Here is a 19801-nt window from a genome sequence, read left to right as displayed (position 1 = left end):
ATTCTTTGCGGTGTGGCGGTGCTCAGCTGGCCTGAATAGGTAAGTACTTCCTTCACTATGATGCCTCTGTGGTAGATGCAGGTACCTGACTCAACCCGCTATGGGCACCGGGGCTGGTACTCCGTACATATTACTGGTTTGCTTGTAAACAGCCCGTACGCGGTTGACTGGGCCGCTGTAAACAGCACTGCTAAACTCCCCACTCTCTTGCCTCGCCAACAGCTTCTACCGGGCGTTGCCCTTTGACTCTCGTCCTCGATTCGGGTTTCTTTCGTGTCTCTGGAACTTTGCACCTGGTCTCTTCGATCATTGGCGGTCTCTCCCTCTGGTTCTCCACGACCAATTCCCCGAGTGCCCGTCAGCGTTGGTACTCTGCCTTTGCTCGCACTTTGGAGTGCCTTTCTTCGTCCTGTTTCGTGCCATCCTGTCCGTCCTTCGCCCTGCATGCCGCCTGGCCTTGCATACTGCATCCTGCGCCGCTGAAGCCCCATTCTGGAAGCTCGTCACCGCTCAAACCTTGCTCACGATTTTGCTCCTCTGGCGCGGCTTGGACCTGCCTAGCTTGGACGGCCGGGATAGCATCTGATTGAGTAGCGGGAGTGCGCCCGCAGCGCCAGAATGACGGAGCGCCAAGATCTTGACGTTACCAACGAGGCTCTCCTTGACCCCCAACTTCTCTATTCCAAAGAATACTGCATTGGTGAGTAATAGTTGCCCAAGGACGCTTGCGCGAACTCACTCGCGAAGCGCAGTGCAAAATAGTGCTAACAGCTACCAGGCGGGGGCAGCTTCGGCAAGGTGTTTAAAGGGTACGAGCGAAACTTCCCACCGCTCCTCTGCGACGCTAACACACCCTATCAGCGTCGATAAACGCACCGGCGAGGCCGTCGCTATCAAGGTCATTGACATTGAGAACGCCGAAGACGAAGTCGAAGACATTATCCAGGAAATAGCCATCCTCTCCGAGCTACAGTCCCCTTACGTCACCAAATACTATGGCTCCTACTCCAAGGGCGCTGAGCTCTGGATCGTCATGGAGTTCTGTGCCGGCGGCAGCTGTGCCGACCTGATGAAGCCCGGCCTCATCAGCGAAGACTACATTGCCATTATCACCCGTGAGCTGCTCTTGGGGTTAGAGTACTTACATGCCGATAAGAAATTACATAGAGATATCAAGGGTGCGTCTGAAACTGCTTGACTTTTTTCCTCTTGCTAACACGAAACTAGCTGCCAACGTCCTTTTGAGCGCCGCGGGCCAAGTCAAGCTGGCTGACTTTGGCGTCTCTGGCCAGCTGTCAGCAACCATGACCAAAAAGAATACCTTTGTAGGCACCCCGTTTTGGATGGCACCCGAAGTCATCAAGCAATCAGGCTATGACCACAAGGCCGATATATGGTCCTTGGGCATCACTGCTCTCGAGCTAGCCAACGGTGAACCGCCATACGCCGACATTCACCCCATGAAGGTTCTCTTCCTCATCCCCAAGAACCCGGCACCCCGTCTCGAGGGCAACTTCACAAAGGCGTTCAAAGAATTCGTCGAGCTTTGCCTGCAGCGCGACCCGAAAGACAGGCCCAGCGCAAAGGACTTGCTTCGACACCCTTTTATCAGAAGAGCAAAGAAGACTACATACCTGACGGAGCTGATTGAACGTCACAGCCGCTGGTCGGCAACGCACAAAGGCGACGACGACGATAATTGGGATTCTGCTTCAGCAGGCGTACCCACCAGACGCGACAAGGTAGACGAGGATATGTGGGATTTTGGCACCGTCCGACTCGTCGGTGACCGCGGCAGCAAATTCACTCGCCCTGGCCTCAACGACCTCAACGACAAGGGCACAAACGCAAGAGCAGCGAGGTCGCGTGAAAATTCGGATGATTATGGCGAAACGAGGCGCGAAGTGAGCCCGACCAAGGCGCGCGACTTTGCCTTGGATGCTAGCGACACTGTCAAGGCCCCCTCGAGACAGTCGAGCCCCCAGCGAAAACCGCTGGCACCTGCCGTGCACTCGCCGGCCAAGGTTCCCTTGCCCGCAAGTCCGATAAAAACGGCGAAACAACTCCTGCCAGAGACACCGACCAAGTCAAAACCCTTGCCACCCCTAGCCGAGAGCCAGTCTCCCGACTATGATCGGGAGCTGCAGGCCCAACTCCAGCAAGACCTGAGTGTGCTGAGCATAGACTTCTCCAACCGCAGTTCACCATCGCCGGCGATAAAGGCACCTTTCGCCGAAAAGCCGCTACCACCAACACAACAGGGGCCAGACTCGAGACCAACATCGCGCATCGGACCCATTCATCTGCAGGATATTCCGCCTTTCCGAGGCAGCCCGTCGTCTCAATCGCAATCACAGTTTGCATCTCCGTCACCAGCCGCGTCGCAGGTCAGAACGCCCATCAAGTCTCACTCGCCAGCGCCGGACATTACTACGCCGTCTTCATTCCCGTCTCCGATGCCTGCTAATCCCAATGGCGAGCTGGATGCGCTCAACGATGTCATCTTCCCGGCGTTAGAGGAGGCCCTTAAGCGGCGTGAGGCGCGCCTGCAGCAAATCTTTGCCGTTGAGCAAGTGGGAGCAGTGAAGCAGCAACGAATAGAAGTGGCGCATGACAAATTACGCAAGATGGTCTACAAGCTGGCGCATGTATGCAAAGAGATTGACCACATCGACAAAGCTGAGCCTGTCGGGATGGGCCGGGATGTAGGAAATTTCCTCGAGGGGCTTCTGGAAGAGATTTTAGTGCGCGTCGAGCCTCTAGATGAGGAAGAGCTAGCTCAGTAGTGCGGTGCATGGTGAAGACGATTCAGGAATGACATGGCAAGAATTGAACGTTTAATGAAGAGCATGAACGAGCTGTTATAAAGACGGGGCAGCTTTTTTTCTCGGGTTCCGCTGCAGGCTATTCGGTAGGCATATATAGGTATGGCATTCAATTGTGCATTGATGGCTTGGTAGGACATGTGGCGCACGGAGGCCCTTGGAAGTTGTTTTCCGCAAGGGCAGATACATGGCTTTCCAGATGAACAAAGGATAGGATAGAACTATGAGGCGCTGCAATACAATCTGACATACAATAGCGGACTAAACACCAAAATCCCTTGATGTGACAGAATGTGGCGCTACGGAGGTTGTAGATTTTGAGTGAAGGATTGGCAGTCTTTGCTACCAGAGGCTGACGAAGGGGTGCTGCCCATTGCCTTTTCGTAATTATCGTCGGAAATGGTCACCGGGAAGACAAAGGCAGCGTTGCTGGCGCACCAGGAAACTATTCAACAATGGACTGTCCAAGCCGCGCGAGTTGTTCCCCTTTACTGCATAAGTGACCTTGTGCGGTGCTACACAGGCTGCCTGACAAGATCGAGGTGAGCAAACTGATTGGGGCTGTTTGCGGAGTATGAACCCAAGGCCGCGGAGAGCTACGCGCGCGGCGGCGTGATGGCGGGCTTCGTGAGCCTGTCGAGCTTTGCTGCTTTGGAGCGGTTCATCGCCGCGGTGGAGGGCGGGAGGTGCGAGGCGTACGGGGGACGCTGGGAGACAGTGTCCGTCTTTGACGCCGGCCTGACGCCGGCGTGGTCGGAGGAGGAGTTGGAGGCGTGAAGAGCACAGGGTCGCTATAAACCGCGGTGTGAACCTTTGGAGACGTGGCAGTACGATTTGGAAGACTATCCACTGATACAGGGGTCCACGGTTGTTTGCATGTCTTTCGGTGTCGGGGTTCGGATGTAGCGTTGTTGGAGAGATGTAATTACCAGATGTCAGGATGGCTTGTCGTCTCTCTTTTAGGTTTTAGCCGGCCATTTTCAATAGCGACATGGTTCAATCGTCGCGTTGCTTTTGGGTACCAATGCCTCTGTGACATGGATAATGAATAATTCATGGAAATGTAGAATCGACAACTCGCTAATCCCCTACCCAGAATACGTCACAATGCCTGCCAAACGCTAACTACGCCTCATCAGGAACAAGAGTCTCGCCGGACGGCCCCGGGCTTGGCGAGCTGGCCTCGGAAACACGTTCGCATTCCGGCCGCTGGTCCGAAGAAGAAAAATTTCAGTGGTAACTGCGCCACAGGTACCCCCGGCCAGGCCGACCACTTATCTGTGGCTTGCGCACGACGGCGCCAGGACCCCCTGTTCATTGGACGTGGCTCGGCTCTATTCTGGGTCCCAGGTTTAACGTTACGGCAGGCTGGTAGGCCTTTTTGAAGACTGGTCCGCCGCCAGAGGGGGGGGGACACACCTAGCGACAGGCTAGAATGCCGCCAAGCGAACTCCAAACCAACTTGTTTTTTTTTCTCTCCCTCTTCTTCTTTTTCTCCCGCAAAACATCCTCGTCTTCTCTTTAAATCACTCTTGTTCTCTAAACCCTCTCCGCTCCGGATCTTCGTCTTTGCTAGTCAAAGGGGATTCTTCTTCAACGACGGTCTTTCCCTCCTACGGTCTTCCTTGATCCCACGACAATCACACACGATGCTGTCGCGAAGCTCCCTCCGCGCGGCTCAGGTACGTCACTGCGTCTTTTTAAACCTATCTGTGAAGCTAGCTGGTCGTTGGGAAACGGGAGACGTGGAACGCTGTTTTAGTTGCCACATGGCCAAGAATTGAGTTATTTTGGTCGCGGATTACATTGTCATCGACCTTATCACGGTTTGCTGCGGCAAGCTGGCCTAATGCCTCTCGCTACTCGCACGGGCTCCGCAGGATGCGACAACAACAGTACCAAGCTCAATGACCGAGTTCTGCGGTCTTCCACCTCCTACCGCATCACTACGCTGCAGCGTCCATGGACTCGATCCGCTAACTCCCGCAGGCCCTCCGCGCCGCCGCTCCCCAGCCCCGGCTGTCCCGAACCATGGCCACGATCCAGTCCGACATCTTCAAGCCCGCCAAGTACGGCGGCAAGTACACAGTTACGCTGATCCCCGGTGATGGTATCGGTGCCGAGGTCGCCGAGTCGGTTAAGACGATCTTCAAGGCCGACAACGTGCCCATTGAGTGGGAGCAGGTCGAGGTCACGGGCATCGAGGAAGGCGACGGCGCCCGCACCGAGGCCGCCTTCCGCGAGTCGGTCGAGTCGCTCAAGCGCAACAAGGTCGGTCTCAAGGGCATTCTGCACACGCCCGTCTCGCGCTCCGGCCATCAGTCCTTCAACGTGGCCATGCGCCAGGAGCTCGACATTTACGCCTCCATCTCCCTCATCAAGAACATTCCCGGCTACGAGACGCGCCACAAGAATGTTGACCTATGCATCATCCGTGAGAACACCGAGGGCGAGTACTCGGGCCTCGAGCACCAGTCGGTCCCCGGCGTCGTCGAGTCGCTCAAGATTATCACGCGCGCCAAGTCGGAGCGCATCGCCCGCTTCGCCTTTTCCTTTGCCCTCGCCAACGGCCGCTCCAAGGTGACGTGCATCCACAAGGCCAACATCATGAAGCTCGCCGACGGTCTGTTCCGCAGCACCTTCCACAACGTCTCCAAGGAGTACCCCACCCTCGAGGTCAACGACATGATTGTCGACAACGCCTCGATGCAGGCCGTCTCGCGCCCGCAGCAGTTTGACGTCATGGTCATGCCCAACCTGTACGGTGGCATCCTTTCCAACATTGGCGCCGCCCTCGTTGGTGGCCCCGGCATCGTTCCCGGTTGCAACATGGGCCGCGAAGTGGCCGTCTTTGAGCCCGGCTGCCGTCACGTCGGTCTGGACATCAAGGGTAAGGACCAGGCAAACCCCACGGCCCTGATCCTGTCGGGCAGCATGCTCCTGCGCCACCTAGGCCTCGACAACCACGCCAACCGCATCTCCAAGGCCATCTACGCTGTCATTGCCGAGGGCAAGGTCCGCACCCGCGACATGGGCGGCGTGTCCACGACCCACGAGTTTACCCGCGCGATCCTCGACAAGATGGAGACGGTCTAAGTTGGCGACTGGGAAGCGACGAGTCGAAAAGAAGACAGCGGCACTTGCTGCATAATACCCTTTTCCAGAGAGAAATAGAAACAATTTCCTTTGTTTGAATACAAGACGTAGAATGGCGGACACGCGATGCTGAATACCACGGCGAAAGACGGGGCGGCGCCATGGAATATGGAGGATCCGAAAGAAGAAGGGACCAAGAGGGGGGAGGAACTGGACGAGAAGGAGAATGGAGAGGAAGAGGCGAGCTTTTTCTTTTTTTGCATGTACATGATTGCATTTGTGGAATTACCTGGCAGCAATAGCAGCTGAATGTATAGAATTGTTCAATCACAGGCCTAGAGTGACGTGTACGTGTACCCATCGGCGCTGTTTCAAGCCTTGTATCTATAGTTACTTGGAAATATCGTGTTAAATCTGACGCTGTTCGGACGAGTCGGACAGGTCGGACGAGTTCCAAAATGCTCACACAAAAGCCATTTCATTTCGTTCCTTGATCGATAGCACAGCCGCCTCCTTCCCTTGCCCCGCCCGACAAAGGCTGTGATTCCAAATTGTGAAGAGCGTCGCGCGCCATCCTGGCGAGGAAAACCCCCCCAACTCACGGACCTCGAAGGGTCTTGCAGGCGAAGCTCCGGGCAGATGGAGGCTGCGCGCCATCGCCGCAGTCGTAGCTTCTTTCGTCCAGCTTCTTTCGTCCAGCTTCTTTCGTCCAGCTTCTTTCGTCCAGCTTCTTTCGTCCAGCAGTCCACACCTCTCTCTCTCTCTCTCATTCTCCCCGCTTCTTTGACCATGCCCGTAACAGTAACCTCTCCAAAACCCCGCAGGACACTAGCAGAGCCGGCCGCCTCGCTCCCTTGCTAATCCATGAAGTCATGGCAATTCCAAATTCTGCCGAGTTTACAAAGGCGAGAAAAAGAAGTGGAGGGGGGGGGGCAAAAGTCTTTATATAGAGAACGTTCCATCCGCACCCTGATGGTCTCTTCCTCTGCCACACGAACCCCACGCAAACTCGACCAATTGGGTAATACGACACTACTATATTTTTTTATTTGATTTGCTGAGAGATCTCAATACAATGGCCATCAAAGGTAGCTGCATGTGCGGCGATACAGCCTATCAGTTTACTGGTGAGTCGCGCCGGGTCGTCGGGCGGGGGGTTGGTGGGGGAATTTGCTGATGATGTCAAGGACCGGTTGAGGCCACTGCGCTCTGCCACTGCACCGATTGCCAAAAGGTATGTTTTTGTTCTTTTTTTTTCTTTTTTCTAAATCGGAGAATTGTCCAACAATTGCTGACTCCTTGCCAGTGGTCGGGCGGCGCCTACACCTCCAACGTGGTGACCCCTCGCGACGGTTTTAGCGTCACCAAGGGTAAGCATGACATCCACCTGTTCACTTACACGGCCCTTGTCTATCAAAATCGTTTCTCTCCTCCACACAAGAGGGAGAAGGAGAAGAAAAAAAAGAGAGAGAGAAAAAAAATCTGACCATATCTGCCAGGAACCCCCAAGACGTACGACGCCGTCGGCGACTCGGGCAAGGTCAACAAGCACTTCTTCTGCGGCCGCTGCGGCTCCTCGCTCTACACCGAGCTCGAAATCATGCCCACGGCCGTCTGCGTCAAGGCCGGCTCGCTCGATGGCGGCAAGGCCGCGCTCGACAACAAGGTCGGCGTCGAATTCTACACCAAGGACCGCGTCGGCTACCTGCACGGCCTGGCCGACGCGAAGCAGGTCGAGGCGTTTGGCAACTAAACCCCCTCTCGCCGCTCGCCGTAGCTAGAATCGTTCCATAGATGAATATTCTGCTGCTCGTATTGTCCTATCCTTGCCCACCCAAGACACGGCCCGTCGTGACTCTTGAGCTGGGCCCCCGTGAGACCCCGTCTTGTGTGTCTGCGTAGCCGGCTGCTTACTTCCCCTGCTCCCTGTGGAGGGACAGGAGCGTTTCCCTCACCTTCATCTGTCGCTCATTCTCGAATGGGTCTATGAATTCCAGCTTCCCGTCTTGGTCCCGGCTTGGCTTGAAGACGCTCATTGGGTCCGCACCGCCGACCTGCACTAAAACCTTGATCAAGCCCAGCTTGCCCCAACGCGCTGCCATGCGGATCGGGTCGTGCCAGTCACTGGGCTGTTGGTCAAGACCGCACCTGACGTCGGCTCCGGCCTCCAAAAGGGCCTTGGCGATTCCAACCTCGATTTCCTCCGGTCTGTTACTGCCGATGGCCTCTTGGAGCGGCGTAGATCCCATGTCGTCGTACGTTTCATGAATCCCCTCTGGGTAGCGTGACAGCAGCATCTTGAACGTCTCTACGTCACAGTGTGCGGCAGCTTTGTGGAGCACGTTCCTGCCGGTGAGGTTCTTGTATCGCAAATGCGCCTCGATGCCTTCTTGCTCGAGTAAAAAGGCGACGGCAGCCCCATGACCACTCTGCGCGGCTTCACCAACGGACTGGTGAGGTTCAGCACTGTGCAACCTCCCATCACCGCGGTGGCGTGTTTGGAGAATGTTCTGCTGGAGAGCTGGATTGCACGAGGCAGCTCGAAAGAGCCTCTCGAGAACTGGGAGGCATCCGCGGCTAGCAGCTATGCAGAGTAACTCATTAGGCCATTCTTCATCCACGACAAAATCTAAGCCGCGAACTATGTGGTCAAAAATTGCATCGAGGCTGCTCTTCTTCTCTGCAGTAGACTGATACTGGTACGACGGATGCCAACCCCGAATTACTCGAACAGAGAGTCTCCGAGCTTCGTCAACTTCTTTCTCCACGTCGAAGTTGATCAGTCCAAGGAGTCTACTCGTGTCATCCTGTCTAAGAAGCGTGTCGACGACACGGGTTCGCTGTTCTTCCGTAACGGACAGCCTTCCTGCTTTCACTTCTTGCAGAAGCTCCTCGAAGAGATATGCGGATCCGTAGAGCGACACCATCGTAAGAGGGTCATCGTCTGCGTCCATGAGCAAGTCATAGCGTTTGCGTCTGCAATCAGGGTGCTGAAACTGTTCGCGCCAATTTTTTGATCTGATTGTTCCCGAGCCTAGGAGGCTGATGACATCCGAGAGGCCCGGTCCATTCTTACGATTGGTTTTTTTCGAGTGATGCAGCCAGTAGCACGAAGCGTACGTGAAGAACTCTCCGAAGCCACGCTCAACCGGGTCGAAATGGTGCACGTCTGTCTCTGACAGCGGCGTAGACATTCCGCTATCAGCACTGCTGTTGCCATCACTCGAGTCGTCGTCAAGGGCACCTACTCGTGGCAACGTAAAAAGAACGGTGGCCATTTCCTCCTGTTCCCTTGAAAATAAATCTCGATCCCCAATTTCGGCCAGAAAGAGGTACTCTACACATTCATGCGCGAGCTTGCCGTGTAGCTGCGACCGGCGCTCAAGAGGAACTGCATCTGACCACGGCGTCAAGTCACGGAGCTGTGCCCATTCGCGAGGAGGAGATCGGAAAACAAGCTCCCTGATAGATTGGTGTGCCAATCGCACTTGACGGCTGTTGGCTGCCTCGGAATCAAAACTGGATATGAAGGGGCTCAAGAAGCCGCCTCGTAGTCGGTCCTCTTCGACGTAGTCCTGTAAATCTCGGACTGTTTTGAGACTTGTTTCGGAGCCTCGGAGTGCCACGGCCCAGGCAAGCTCCGGCATACTCAGTGGCCGCTCGGCGGTGGCTAAGAGTTCAAGAGCATCCGAGAGGAATCGGGCTCTGTCGTTCTCATTCTTGGACACTTGGAAAAACAGCTTGGCGTACAGGTCCGACAATTTGGATCCTGGCAGCTCGTCGACCAGGAAGGCCCGAAGTTTGGCAATCGCCCTGGTTTCGCGCAATTTAAGCAGGTTCACCGCCGTTTCTACCCATATGGCGCTTCCTTTGGCCAGCTTCGAAAGCAAGTCAATCACGAGCGTTCGAGCTTCACCCTTCAGGTACGACAGCTGTTGCTCCACCAAGTGCGAGACAATGATTTTGTCACGTTCAGCATCATCCTTTGGCATCTTGATTCCAGGAAACCTCTCGAGGGCAGTCTGGATATGTTGGTGATACCGCACAGACATGCAGCATTTCAGTCCATCGATCTTCAGTGACTGGCTCCCGAGACTAGTCACAAGCTCCTTGCAAGAATCGATGTCGCATTCGTCTAGACCATCCAAAAATATGAATACTGGCCGTTGCAGGCTCTTGATCGAGTCAAAAAAGAAGTCGCTGAGCAATTTTGGGTCATGAGTGGGAGAATAGTTTCCCTCGGATTTTTTCTTCTCGATCCAGCGGCAGAAATGAGCTTTGATGTGCTTCTTCTTTTCCATCAATTGCTGAATGAGGCTGGAGTACACATATACCGACATGCCAGTTTCGTCGTTTCGGCAGTAATGATAGAAAATCAGGGCGCTAGGAATACGTCTTTGCAGCTGAGTGACATGTTCTATAATGAAGGTTATAGTAATGGTTTTACCACTGCCCATCTCACCATAGAGAACGAGGGGATGGGTTGCAGTAGCTTTATACCATGCACAAAAGACTGGATCAGCGATTGCCCATTTACAGGCATCAATGGCTGTCTTTTTTGTGCACTCAAAGTAGAATTTCTCATCAAGATAGTTGCTTCCAAGAGTCTGCTCAACTGTTCTCGGTTAGTAAAGAGCTGCATGAACCATTTGACGTCTGAGCCACTCACTCTTTTTGTCCATGTGTTGAGACTGAATAGACTTGGTGTTGGCGTTATTGATGTGTTGACGAAGTAGTTTGGCGTTTTTAAGAAAGCTGTGTACCACGGGAGTAATTCGTTCGTTGATGTTTTCTGATATCCAAGACCACGCAACCGCCTTTCCGGTGAGCACTTGAACACCGTTGTAGTAAAACAACAACAAGTCCTTGTAAACTTCCACCAGTGCCTAGCCATACTTAGTTTGCTGTAATATTTGGTAGTCAAATTCACATTCTTACCTTGTATATGAGCTCGTTGTCGTCAAATTGTTGGAACATTTCGTCGCATTCATCGACGACTTTGATTTGGCTCAACATGTCTTTGATGTAATTGTCCAGCCGACTTCCCATACCAAGGACCCCAACGGCCAGCTGTAAGGTTATATTTAGTTAGCTGGAGGCGCCAAAACAGAAATGCTCTCAAGTTCGATCTTACAGTAGTGACACCCTGCAACATGTTGAGCCCGGCTGAGGCCGCCGGGTTGAAGCCAGCGAAAGGCGACGATATCTTTATTGCCGTATTGACACCTTTGATGGGGCCTTCGAGTTTTTCGAGACCTCGTCTAATCATTGACTCTTCTTTCTGTTTGTTGTTCGCCGCGCTCAAGCTGTCAAACAGCTCTTCCAGGTCTCGGTCTTGGCTCACAACACGACGTATCTTTTCGTCGACCTGCGACAGGGCTTCGTCGTATGCAGTGGGCCGAACAGTCTCCGGCTGTGCTACAGTGATGCAGGATTTAGGCGTGCTAGGGTGGCTATTCAATGGAGCCGGGCCAGTCGAGGTTGGAGGTTGGGTCGGAGTTGGAGGTTGAGTCGGAGCCGGAGGTTGAGTCGGAGCTGGAGGTGTTGCGCTGGGTACTGCGGATACTGGCTGCTGGCCGCGGCGGCGGTGGATGCAACAAGAGAGGCAATTCATCTTGCATGCGAAGTGAAGTACGGATAAACCGCTTTAGTCACCGCAGGATTGGAGTCCAGGACAATCGATGCCCGCTTGGCTATCTCGGGTGAGATGTGAATTGGGGGGGAAGGGAGCTAGAAGCAACTGAGCGAGAAGGGGATCGTGGGAAAGGAGAACTGCGGGAGAATGTAGTCGAGGGAGAAGGTAGCTAAGTAAAGAGGCATTCGGGGAAAAGAAAATTACAGCTCTCAGGTGGGAGAGGGGTCGCATTCATACAATGCCGCCCATGCCTCGTCAACCCCTAGCATCCAAAGGTGTACGGAGTCCGTAATCTGTAATTTGTACTGCAGTTTACGCGCCGTACTTCAGCTGCTGCGGGTCTCTGATGTATGATGACAGCCCAGCCAAGCATGAGTATGCAGTCAACCACGGTAAGAATGAATTGAAGAGCCTTGCCGGTGGCTGAGGGGAGAGAATGGGCGATGAACGTGCCGGGTTGCGCTTGTGAATGCTACGACTCAGCCTCGTTAAAATATCCGGTTTCTTACTCGTAGTCATCTTGCCATCCGAACCGGAATAAATAGAGTACCTATCGAGGAAAAGTATTGTGCTCGCTGTGGGTAATTAAAACTTGGTCTCTTATGGAAAAGGGGCGAAATAGGTTGTAGAGGGGATTCTATACGTCTCTCAGTATTCGATCTTAGTTATCCAAGCCTCCTACAGATTACGGGAGCTAGTTAATAATAACAAAGAAGACAGCCTTGTTCCTGGACCGAAAGCGTTCATAGCTCGTAACTACAAACTGCAGGGTAGTTGCGAGGATTCGGCAGAAGGCTGCGTGAGGCACGTACACTCATTGTTTTGAACTTGTAGTGAATTCAGCGATTTGAAAAAAATAAATAGAGCCGAGTTTTCCTATCGCCCTAAGTCATCATGAAAAGAGCAATCGCAGCTGGGAGCCATAATCCGTCGTAGACAAAAAACACCTCGTCCTCGTGAGTCAGGCCGTCGTCCATGTCCCTTCCCCAAAAACTATCACCAAACAAGGGAAGGAAAAAAGCGGCAAGACATACGTAACCCACACGATACAAGTCGCAGCTGGATTTCCCCAAGCAGTCGCCCAGATGCCCGGGCAATTCGTCTGGATCAACGGCATGCCCGGCGTCGGCAAGCTCACCGTCGCGCGGGCCCTCTGCGCCCTCGTCCCCGACACGCAGCTCGTCGACAACCACTCGCTGATTGACCAGGTGCAGCTACCGCGCGACCACGCCGACTACAATGCCGAGCGGGCGCGTGTCCGCGACGCCGCCTACGCCTCTGTTGTGCATCCCTCCGACGAGAGACAACTAGCCCGCGTCGTCATCTTTACAGGTGCGTTTTTCGTCCCCCCCAAAGGAAGAAGTCGCCAACATGGAGCATTAACACTCCGCAGACTTCTTCACCGCCGGCACAATCGGCGCAGAGTGGTCGCAGGCGCACCAGGCAGCCGCGGCGCGCGGTGGACGCCTGTTCTTGCCCGTGTACCTGACGTGTGAGCGCGAGGAGAACCTGCGACGCGTGGCGCGGCCGGAGCGCGGCGCGGCGGGGTGCGGCAAGCTCACAGACGTGGCGCTGGTGGCGAGGTTCTTGGACGACTCGACGATTTACAGGTTTCCGGGCCGCGGGGTGGACATTGACACGACCGGGCGGGAACCGGACGAGACGGCGCTGCTGATACAGGAGGCAATGAGGGCACAGCTACAAGAGGCGCAAATATGAGGGTTGCATGACAAAACTCGCCAGCTGTCAACACATAAAGAATTGGTCAAAATCGCTCTAGATTCCTCTCTCTATATTGTAATCTTTTTTCCTCCAAATTATACACTCTTCACATTTCCTCTGCCTCCAAACAAACGAGCTGAACCTTTACAGGAACTTGCTCTTCTCAACCGTGTAGAGGTCGACGTACTCGTCCACGGACAAGCTCTCGAGCTTCTTAGCGTTCTGGCTCAGCTCGACAAGCTCGTTGACACGGGCCTCGGGCAGATGGGGGGTAAGGTGACGCTTGTATTTGGCGAGAATGACGGGCTTTGCCTCGTCGCGGCGGAGACGGTGGCCGAGAGGAGCCTCAACAGCAACCTCGTCCAGGATGGTGCCGTCGTTGAGCTCGACGGTGAGGGCGTTGGAAATGGTGCGGAGCTCAGGGTTGTGGTAGTCTTCGGTGTACTGCGTGTCTTCGACACACTTGAACTTCTTGCGGAGGGACTCGACGAGCTCCGAGGTAGCGGCCTCGCCGCCGTCGGTATAGTCGGTGGCCTCGAGGCGGCCAAAGACGAGCATGACGGAGCACATGTACTGGATGCAATGGTCGCGGTCGGCAAAGTTGTCCATGGGCTTGAACTGCTTGTCGATGATGCGGATGCAGGCTTCGTGGGTACGGCAGGTAATGGCCTTGATGTCGGCGGCGGACTTGCCCAAGGCCTTGAGCTGGTGGAAGATCTTCTCAGAGGCCTCGACGGCGGTCTGGGAGTGGAACTCGGCTGAAAGATTGCTAGTCAGTCATCGTGAAAACTAAAGGCGAGTAGGGTGAAGACGTACCAGGGTAGGAGACCTTGAAGAGGACATTCTCCATGACGTAGCTGCCATAGGGGCGCTGGAACTCAAACTTGTTGCCCTTGAAGAGAACATCGTAGAAGCCCCAGACGGGGGCGGAGAGTACGGTAGGAACACCGGCTTCACCATTCATGACCTTGAGGGCCAGGTTGACAGCACGCTGGCAAGCGTCACCGGCAGCCCACGACTTGCGGGACATGGTGTTGGGGGTGTGGCGATAGGTGCGGAGGGACTGGCCGTCAACCCAGGCCTGGGTGACAGCGTCGGCAATCTGCTTCTCGTTGAGGCCGAGCATCTTGGAGACGACGGCGGTGGACGCGACCTTGACGAGGACGACGTGGTCGAGGCCGACCTTGTTGTACGAGTTGAGGAGGGCGAGGCAACCCTGGATCTCGTGGGCCTTGATCATAGCCTCAAGGACGTCCTTGATGTTGAAAATCTTGCCGCCAGCGAGATTGCCGCCGGCCTTGTTGGTGCGGTTAACCCAGTCGGCGACGGCGAGGATGGCACCGAGGTTGTCCGAGGGGTGACCCCACTCGGCAGCCAGCCAGCAGTCGTTGAAGTCGAGCCAGCGGATCATGGCACCGATGTTGAAGGCGCCGTTGACAGGGTCGAGGACAAAGGGAGTGCCGGGAACCCTGGTGCCATTAGGGACGATAGTACCGGGGACAATAGGACCGAGGAGCTTGGTGCACTCCTTGAAGCGAAGGCCCTCAAGACCGCAGCCGAGGGTGTCAAGGAGGATCCATCGCGCAGTGTCGAACTGGAACGGGTGTCAGTCGTGGGTTGCACGTGTTGGAAGGGTGCGGTTGAAGTTTCTCATGAACCCCATTACCCCGCGGTGAGAGAAAACAGCCTGGGGATGGTGGGGTACGGCGAGAAGGTGGTCACGGTGGCACGTACAGCGAGCTCAGAGTCAATCTTCTTGTTGGCGACAAAGTCGGCAATGTCCTTGATCTCTGGATCGTATTCTCTGGCACCGGAAGTCATGTTGGGAGCGCCGGAAAGTCTGGCGGCAGCGGTGGAAAAGTTGTTGCGGGAGGCAGGAAGCGAGCCGGCGATGCGAAGGGCGCCGACGGAGGCCGAGCGGATGGCAGCGGCGCAAGGCAGGACACGAGTAGGCTGGAGACGCAGCTGCTTGGAGGCGGAACGCAGGCTACGGTTGACAGCAGACATGATGCTGTCAATCAATTGAGTCGGGGGAGGATATGCGAGGAGAAAGAGCGGAGATTTGGGGGAAGGTTGAGGAAGGAGATAAAAAGGTTGAGAGGGCAACAAGGTGAAAAATAAAGTATTGGACGGTCACAGACGTGTTGAAGTTGAGCCGAAGTCTAGGTGAGGTTCGGCTTGGGGCTTTGCCGCGGAATGCCGATCGGCCAGGGGGAGTTGTTGGGTGCTGCCAGGTACCTGTCTTCGGGTGCTTGTAGGGTGAAGAGAGAAGGTACCTGGGTGCAGGCTGGTATAGGTACTTGCCCCGGCGGTTGCTGGGGCCAGTTTGCACACATTCTGCACCCTTCACCCTTTTAAGTGACCACTTCCCAGTGTACATAGAATCCGGGGGTCTTCCAAAAAGGCTATTTGCTTCCACGCGCACAGCACAATAACTCGCGCCATTTTTTTCGGCCCGGCTACAAGGCACCTAATAGGAGGTAGGAGGTTACGACATGTACACTCTGCAAAAAACAGGGCAAACACTTGGGGGGTTCAATTTTGGGGACATTGAACTGCGAACGGCAGTTTTATTATATTCATCAATTCTGCAATAAATTGCAATAAATTGTAGAAACCAGACTCAATCTTGATTGTCTGAATCGTTTCCCATGTGATTGCTCATTCGGCAGTCAGTGTTGGCCCGTAGACGACGCTTCAACGGTTCGGCAAGAATAGGAACAGCTCGCTCTCAGTGTCATGGCCTCACTGCCTCAGGCAGCACGCACAGATCTGCACAAAACTCTCACAGCAGCTCGCTCCAGGCCGTCAAGGTGGCCACGACAACCTAATTATTGCCGCTACACAAACTTTGAACATGTGGACACGCTTTTTCATCATGCCCAAAACAGTCACAGCTCGAGTTTGCAGTCTAGCCTGACCTGCACCCAAGTCTGCAGAGCTGGTCGTGGTGACACACCGAGGATCTCTGTCTGTAGATGCCCAACCTGATAGGGATTGGGCTCGATCGCCAAATCCCCAAATCGCCATCCTCTTAACGAATAATATGACTGAATTTTTGTCACATTGACGAGCCACATCCATCTTGTACACAGCTTTTAGATACGAGCCTTGCGTTCCTGTGGCCACTCCCTGTCACCTACCTATGTATCTGAGGCTATCTCTTGGCTACAGTGTGGCTGATACACGAATTTTTCTAGTGCGTAGGAAGGTAGCCACACAGTTACCCAGCGAGGGAGATGTGCAGCCTGTAGTTAATACTAACTACCTAGTTGGAACGAGTACCTTTTAGTATCTCCCAGGGCACCCGCTTTCAGTGGCTTGGAGGGAGGGGAACCAGACAAGACAAGAGGCCAAAGATCTCAGCGCTCGTCGCAACCCAACCAGCCCCTCTCAATTGGTTCGAATGTATTGATGCGCAGAAGCGCGCACCCCGTCCAACAGCGGGTATTAATAAATGGTAATGGATATTACTGCTGCGCGACTGGGAGAGCTGGCGGCTCTGATGTACAATGTACCCTACTTGCCTGCCTGCCCATGAGACGTAATGGTGGCCTGTGCAGCCCGTGAAATCTCTGCGCCACAGCAAGATACGTAAGGAGGGGCATGGAGGGGTAAGGCAGCAGAAGCAGCACAGTTTGGGGGTATCTACAGCCACGCAGACTCTGAAAACAGCCAAGAAACGAGCAAAAAATCATTCACCGGTTGACTCAATCCGCCATCGTCTTATTCACTTCACTTTGATGATCCGCTTGGTGCCTTGCTGCCCTGCGATGGGCCCAAACCTCCGAGGAGCAGCCTCCTAATTGGTGAGCCCCTCTAAAAATAAGTGGAAATGCTGCGAGTGAAGGAAAAGTGAGAAGCAGAATTTTTTTGTGCCTCACCTTATTTGCTGCCGCAGCAGGAAAACAAAACAGACCTCCCACTTGTTAGGGCTAGTGGACCACCTGGCCTGCCGCCACTCTTCGTTGCCCCGCGCCAGCGTGCACCAGCCAGGTTTTTTTTCTCCCACTCCACCCCTCCCCCGCCAGACCTTTTTAAACTCCTCCTCCCACCACCAGCTTTGTGAAATTTTTCTCTTTTGCTCCTTGTCTCGCATACCCGGTTCAAGCATCCGATCTGCGAATTCATGTATGTCTTCACTTACCTACGCCTCCCAAGCTGTTGATAGCTTCGAATATGGCTCGGACATCTCATAGAGGACTGCGTTGTTTGCTAACATGACGGCCTTCAGATTTCCGAAAGGACCTCATAAAAGAATCACTCGCATTCAATAACAAACACCTTCAAAATGGGGTATGTCATATCCATTAACCTCATCCTACCCGCAAATATGCTAACAATCTCTGCAGCAAGGACGACGAGAAGCTCCTCCACATCAACGTTGTCGTTATCGGGTGCGTCTCAACGACTTCACATTCGACGAACCATAAATACTGACTATGTCGCAGCCACGTCGATTCTGGCAAGTCTACCACCGTAAGTTTAGCCTATCAGTCGAGCATCGCTACGGCGCCGGATCAGAATGCCTCACCCGGTCCTCAACGGTCACATACAGTTCACACAGCTAACTCGCAAATAGACTGGTCACTTGATCTACAAGTGCGGTGGAATTGACGAGCGTACCATCGAGAAGTTCGAGAAGGTAAGCATAGTATCCAGCATTTATCTACCCTTCTTTCCCTCCTCCGACTTGCTCTGCGACTTTGCTCAGCGGTTGTCCCGTTACTTTGGCAGCCATTACCCCTCCTTGCTGCGGCAAAATTTTCAGAGTGCCTTATCACTTCAGTGGGGCTACTCAGGAATACCCCGCCACCTGTCGCAGGCTCAGGCTTGCCCCTCATTCTTTTGCTTATTGAGCAACAAAAACCTTTATTCGGGTCGGATGTGAATTATTTGCTAACCACCTCGTCTATAGGAAGCCACCGAACTCGGAAAGGGCTCCTTCAAGTATGCCTGGGTTCTTGACAAGCTCAAGGCCGAGCGTGAGCGTGGTATCACCATTGATATCGCCCTCTGGAAGTTCGAGACCAAGAAGTACCAGGTCACCGTCATTGACGCTCCCGGTCACCGTGATTTCATCAAGAACATGATTACTGGTACTTCTCAGGCCGATTGCGCTATCCTCATCATCGCTGCCGGTACTGGTGAGTTCGAGGCTGGTATCTCCAAGGATGGCCAGACTCGTGAGCACGCTCTGCTTGCCAACACCCTCGGTGTCAAGCAGCTCATTGTTGCCGTCAACAAGATGGACACCGCCAAGTGGTCTGAGACCCGTCTCCAGGAAATTGTCAAGGAGACCTCCAGCTTCATCAAGAAGGTCGGCTTCAACCCCGACACTGTCCCCTTCGTCCCCATCTCCGGTTTCCACGGCGACAACATGGTTCTGCCCACCGAGAACATGCCCTGGTACACCGGCTGGACCAAGACGTCCAAGGCTACCGGCAAGACCGTCACTGGCAAGACCCTCCTGCAGGCCATCGACGCCATTGAGCCCCCAGAGCGTCCCACCAACAAGCCCCTCCGCCTTCCCCTCCAGGATGTTTACAAGATCGGTGGTATCGGAACTGTGCCTGTCGGCCGTGTCGAGACTGGTATCATCAAGCCCGGCATGGTCGTCACCTTTGCCCCCTCCATGGTCAGCACTGAAGTCAAGTCCGTCGAGATGCACCACGAGCAGCTGGCTCAGGGTGTTCCCGGTGACAACGTCGGCTTCAACGTGAAGAACGTTTCCGTCAAGGAAATCCGTCGTGGTAACGTCGCTGGTGACTCCAAGAACGACCCCCCCGCCGGCGCTGCTTCCTTCAACGCCCAGGTCATTGTCATCAACCACCCTGGCCAGATTTCCAACGGTTACGCCCCCGTTCTTGACTGCCACACTGCTCACATCGCCTGCAAGTTCTCCGAGATTCTTGAGAAGATCGATCGCCGTACCAACAAGGTCACTGAGACCAACCCCAAGTTCATCAAGTCTGGTGACTCCGCCCTGGTCAAGATGGTTCCTTCCAAGCCCCTGTGCGTTGAGACTTTCAGCGAGTACCCCCCTCTGGGCCGTTTCGCCGTCCGTGACATGCGTCAGACCGTCGCTGTCGGTGTCATCAAGGCTGTCGAGAAGGCCGTCGCCACCGGCAAGGTCACCAAGTCTGCTGCCAAGGCTGTCGGCAAGAAATAAGCAATTTAACCTTGCTGCCCCCCCTGGTTTTATGACCGCACTTCGATGACTGGGATGAAAACTTTTGCTACTCAAGACTGCTTGGCTTGTAGAGCCGAGACTCAATTGTGAGAGGGCCAGATTAAGGATTTTCTTTGCCGAGGGTTTCTCATAATGCGTTATGTGATGAAGAAAAATGAAAGCTAAATACAAAGTCAAGAAGTGATTCTGAAATAATCTTTTCTTTTCCATTAACGTGACTCGATTGAAATGCAATGCGCGCTCACGTATGAAACCTCACAAATACGGCCTGCGTGGAACCCGTAACACTTGGCCTTGGCACTTGCGGTGGTGCTATTAGGAAGTATCAAC

General features: G+C 54.3%; 7 protein-coding genes across 7 annotated transcripts; 5 read left to right on the top strand and 2 right to left on the bottom strand.

Annotated features, from left to right (window-relative positions):
• Positions 1–618: 618 nt before the first annotated feature.
• Positions 619–3602, top strand: CCM_00815 (serine/threonine-protein kinase 24; the record flags this gene model as incomplete). Its single annotated transcript, XM_006665974.1, has 5 exons — positions 619–700; positions 779–809; positions 862–1178; positions 1228–2648; positions 3399–3602. 5 exons carry the CDS (start codon positions 619–621, stop codon positions 3600–3602), a joined length of 2055 nt encoding a protein of 684 aa, XP_006666037.1.
• An 872-nt stretch (positions 3603–4474) lies between these two features.
• Positions 4475–5921, top strand: CCM_00814 (isocitrate dehydrogenase; the record flags this gene model as incomplete). The annotated part of the gene is made up of 2 exons (XM_006665973.1): positions 4475–4507; positions 4815–5921. The coding sequence occupies 2 exons, from the start codon at positions 4475–4477 to the stop codon at positions 5919–5921; spliced, it is 1140 nt and encodes a 379-aa protein (XP_006666036.1).
• A 1075-nt stretch (positions 5922–6996) lies between these two features.
• On the top strand, positions 6997–7674 carry CCM_00813 (DUF636 domain protein; the record flags this gene model as incomplete). The annotated part of the gene is made up of 4 exons (XM_006665972.1): positions 6997–7048; positions 7109–7155; positions 7228–7291; positions 7421–7674. The coding sequence occupies 4 exons, from the start codon at positions 6997–6999 to the stop codon at positions 7672–7674; spliced, it is 417 nt and encodes a 138-aa protein (XP_006666035.1).
• A 157-nt stretch (positions 7675–7831) lies between these two features.
• On the bottom strand, positions 7832–12374 carry CCM_00812 (wd-repeat protein; the record flags this gene model as incomplete). The annotated part of the gene is made up of 7 exons (XM_006665971.1): positions 7832–10536; positions 10591–10807; positions 10860–10991; positions 11056–11374; positions 11794–11849; positions 11882–12028; positions 12369–12374. 7 exons carry the CDS (start codon positions 12372–12374, stop codon positions 7832–7834), a joined length of 3582 nt encoding a protein of 1193 aa, XP_006666034.1.
• A 267-nt stretch (positions 12375–12641) lies between these two features.
• Positions 12642–13275, top strand: CCM_00811 (uncharacterized protein; the record flags this gene model as incomplete). The annotated part of the gene is made up of 2 exons (XM_006665970.1): positions 12642–12888; positions 12950–13275. 2 exons carry the CDS (start codon positions 12642–12644, stop codon positions 13273–13275), a joined length of 573 nt encoding a protein of 190 aa, XP_006666033.1.
• Positions 13276–13422: 147 nt separating this feature from the next.
• Positions 13423–15285, bottom strand: CCM_00810 (2-methylcitrate dehydratase; the record flags this gene model as incomplete). Its single annotated transcript, XM_006665969.1, has 3 exons — positions 13423–14036; positions 14095–14872; positions 15013–15285. The coding sequence occupies 3 exons, from the start codon at positions 15283–15285 to the stop codon at positions 13423–13425; spliced, it is 1665 nt and encodes a 554-aa protein (XP_006666032.1).
• Positions 15286–17569: 2284 nt separating this feature from the next.
• On the top strand, positions 17570–19450 carry CCM_00809 (elongation factor 1-alpha; the record flags this gene model as incomplete). Its single annotated transcript, XM_006665968.1, has 5 exons — positions 17570–17574; positions 17631–17675; positions 17730–17757; positions 17861–17923; positions 18197–19450. 5 exons carry the CDS (start codon positions 17570–17572, stop codon positions 19448–19450), a joined length of 1395 nt encoding a protein of 464 aa, XP_006666031.1.
• Between the last annotated feature and the right edge of the window lie 351 nt (positions 19451–19801).

This window comes from Cordyceps militaris (assembly GCF_000225605.1).
Source record: "Cordyceps militaris CM01 unplaced genomic scaffold CCM_S00001, whole genome shotgun sequence".
NCBI lineage: Eukaryota > Fungi > Ascomycota > Sordariomycetes > Hypocreales > Cordycipitaceae > Cordyceps > Cordyceps militaris.
Note: the sequence above shows the minus strand (reverse complement) of the source record. Positions and strands in the feature narration are given on the sequence as shown.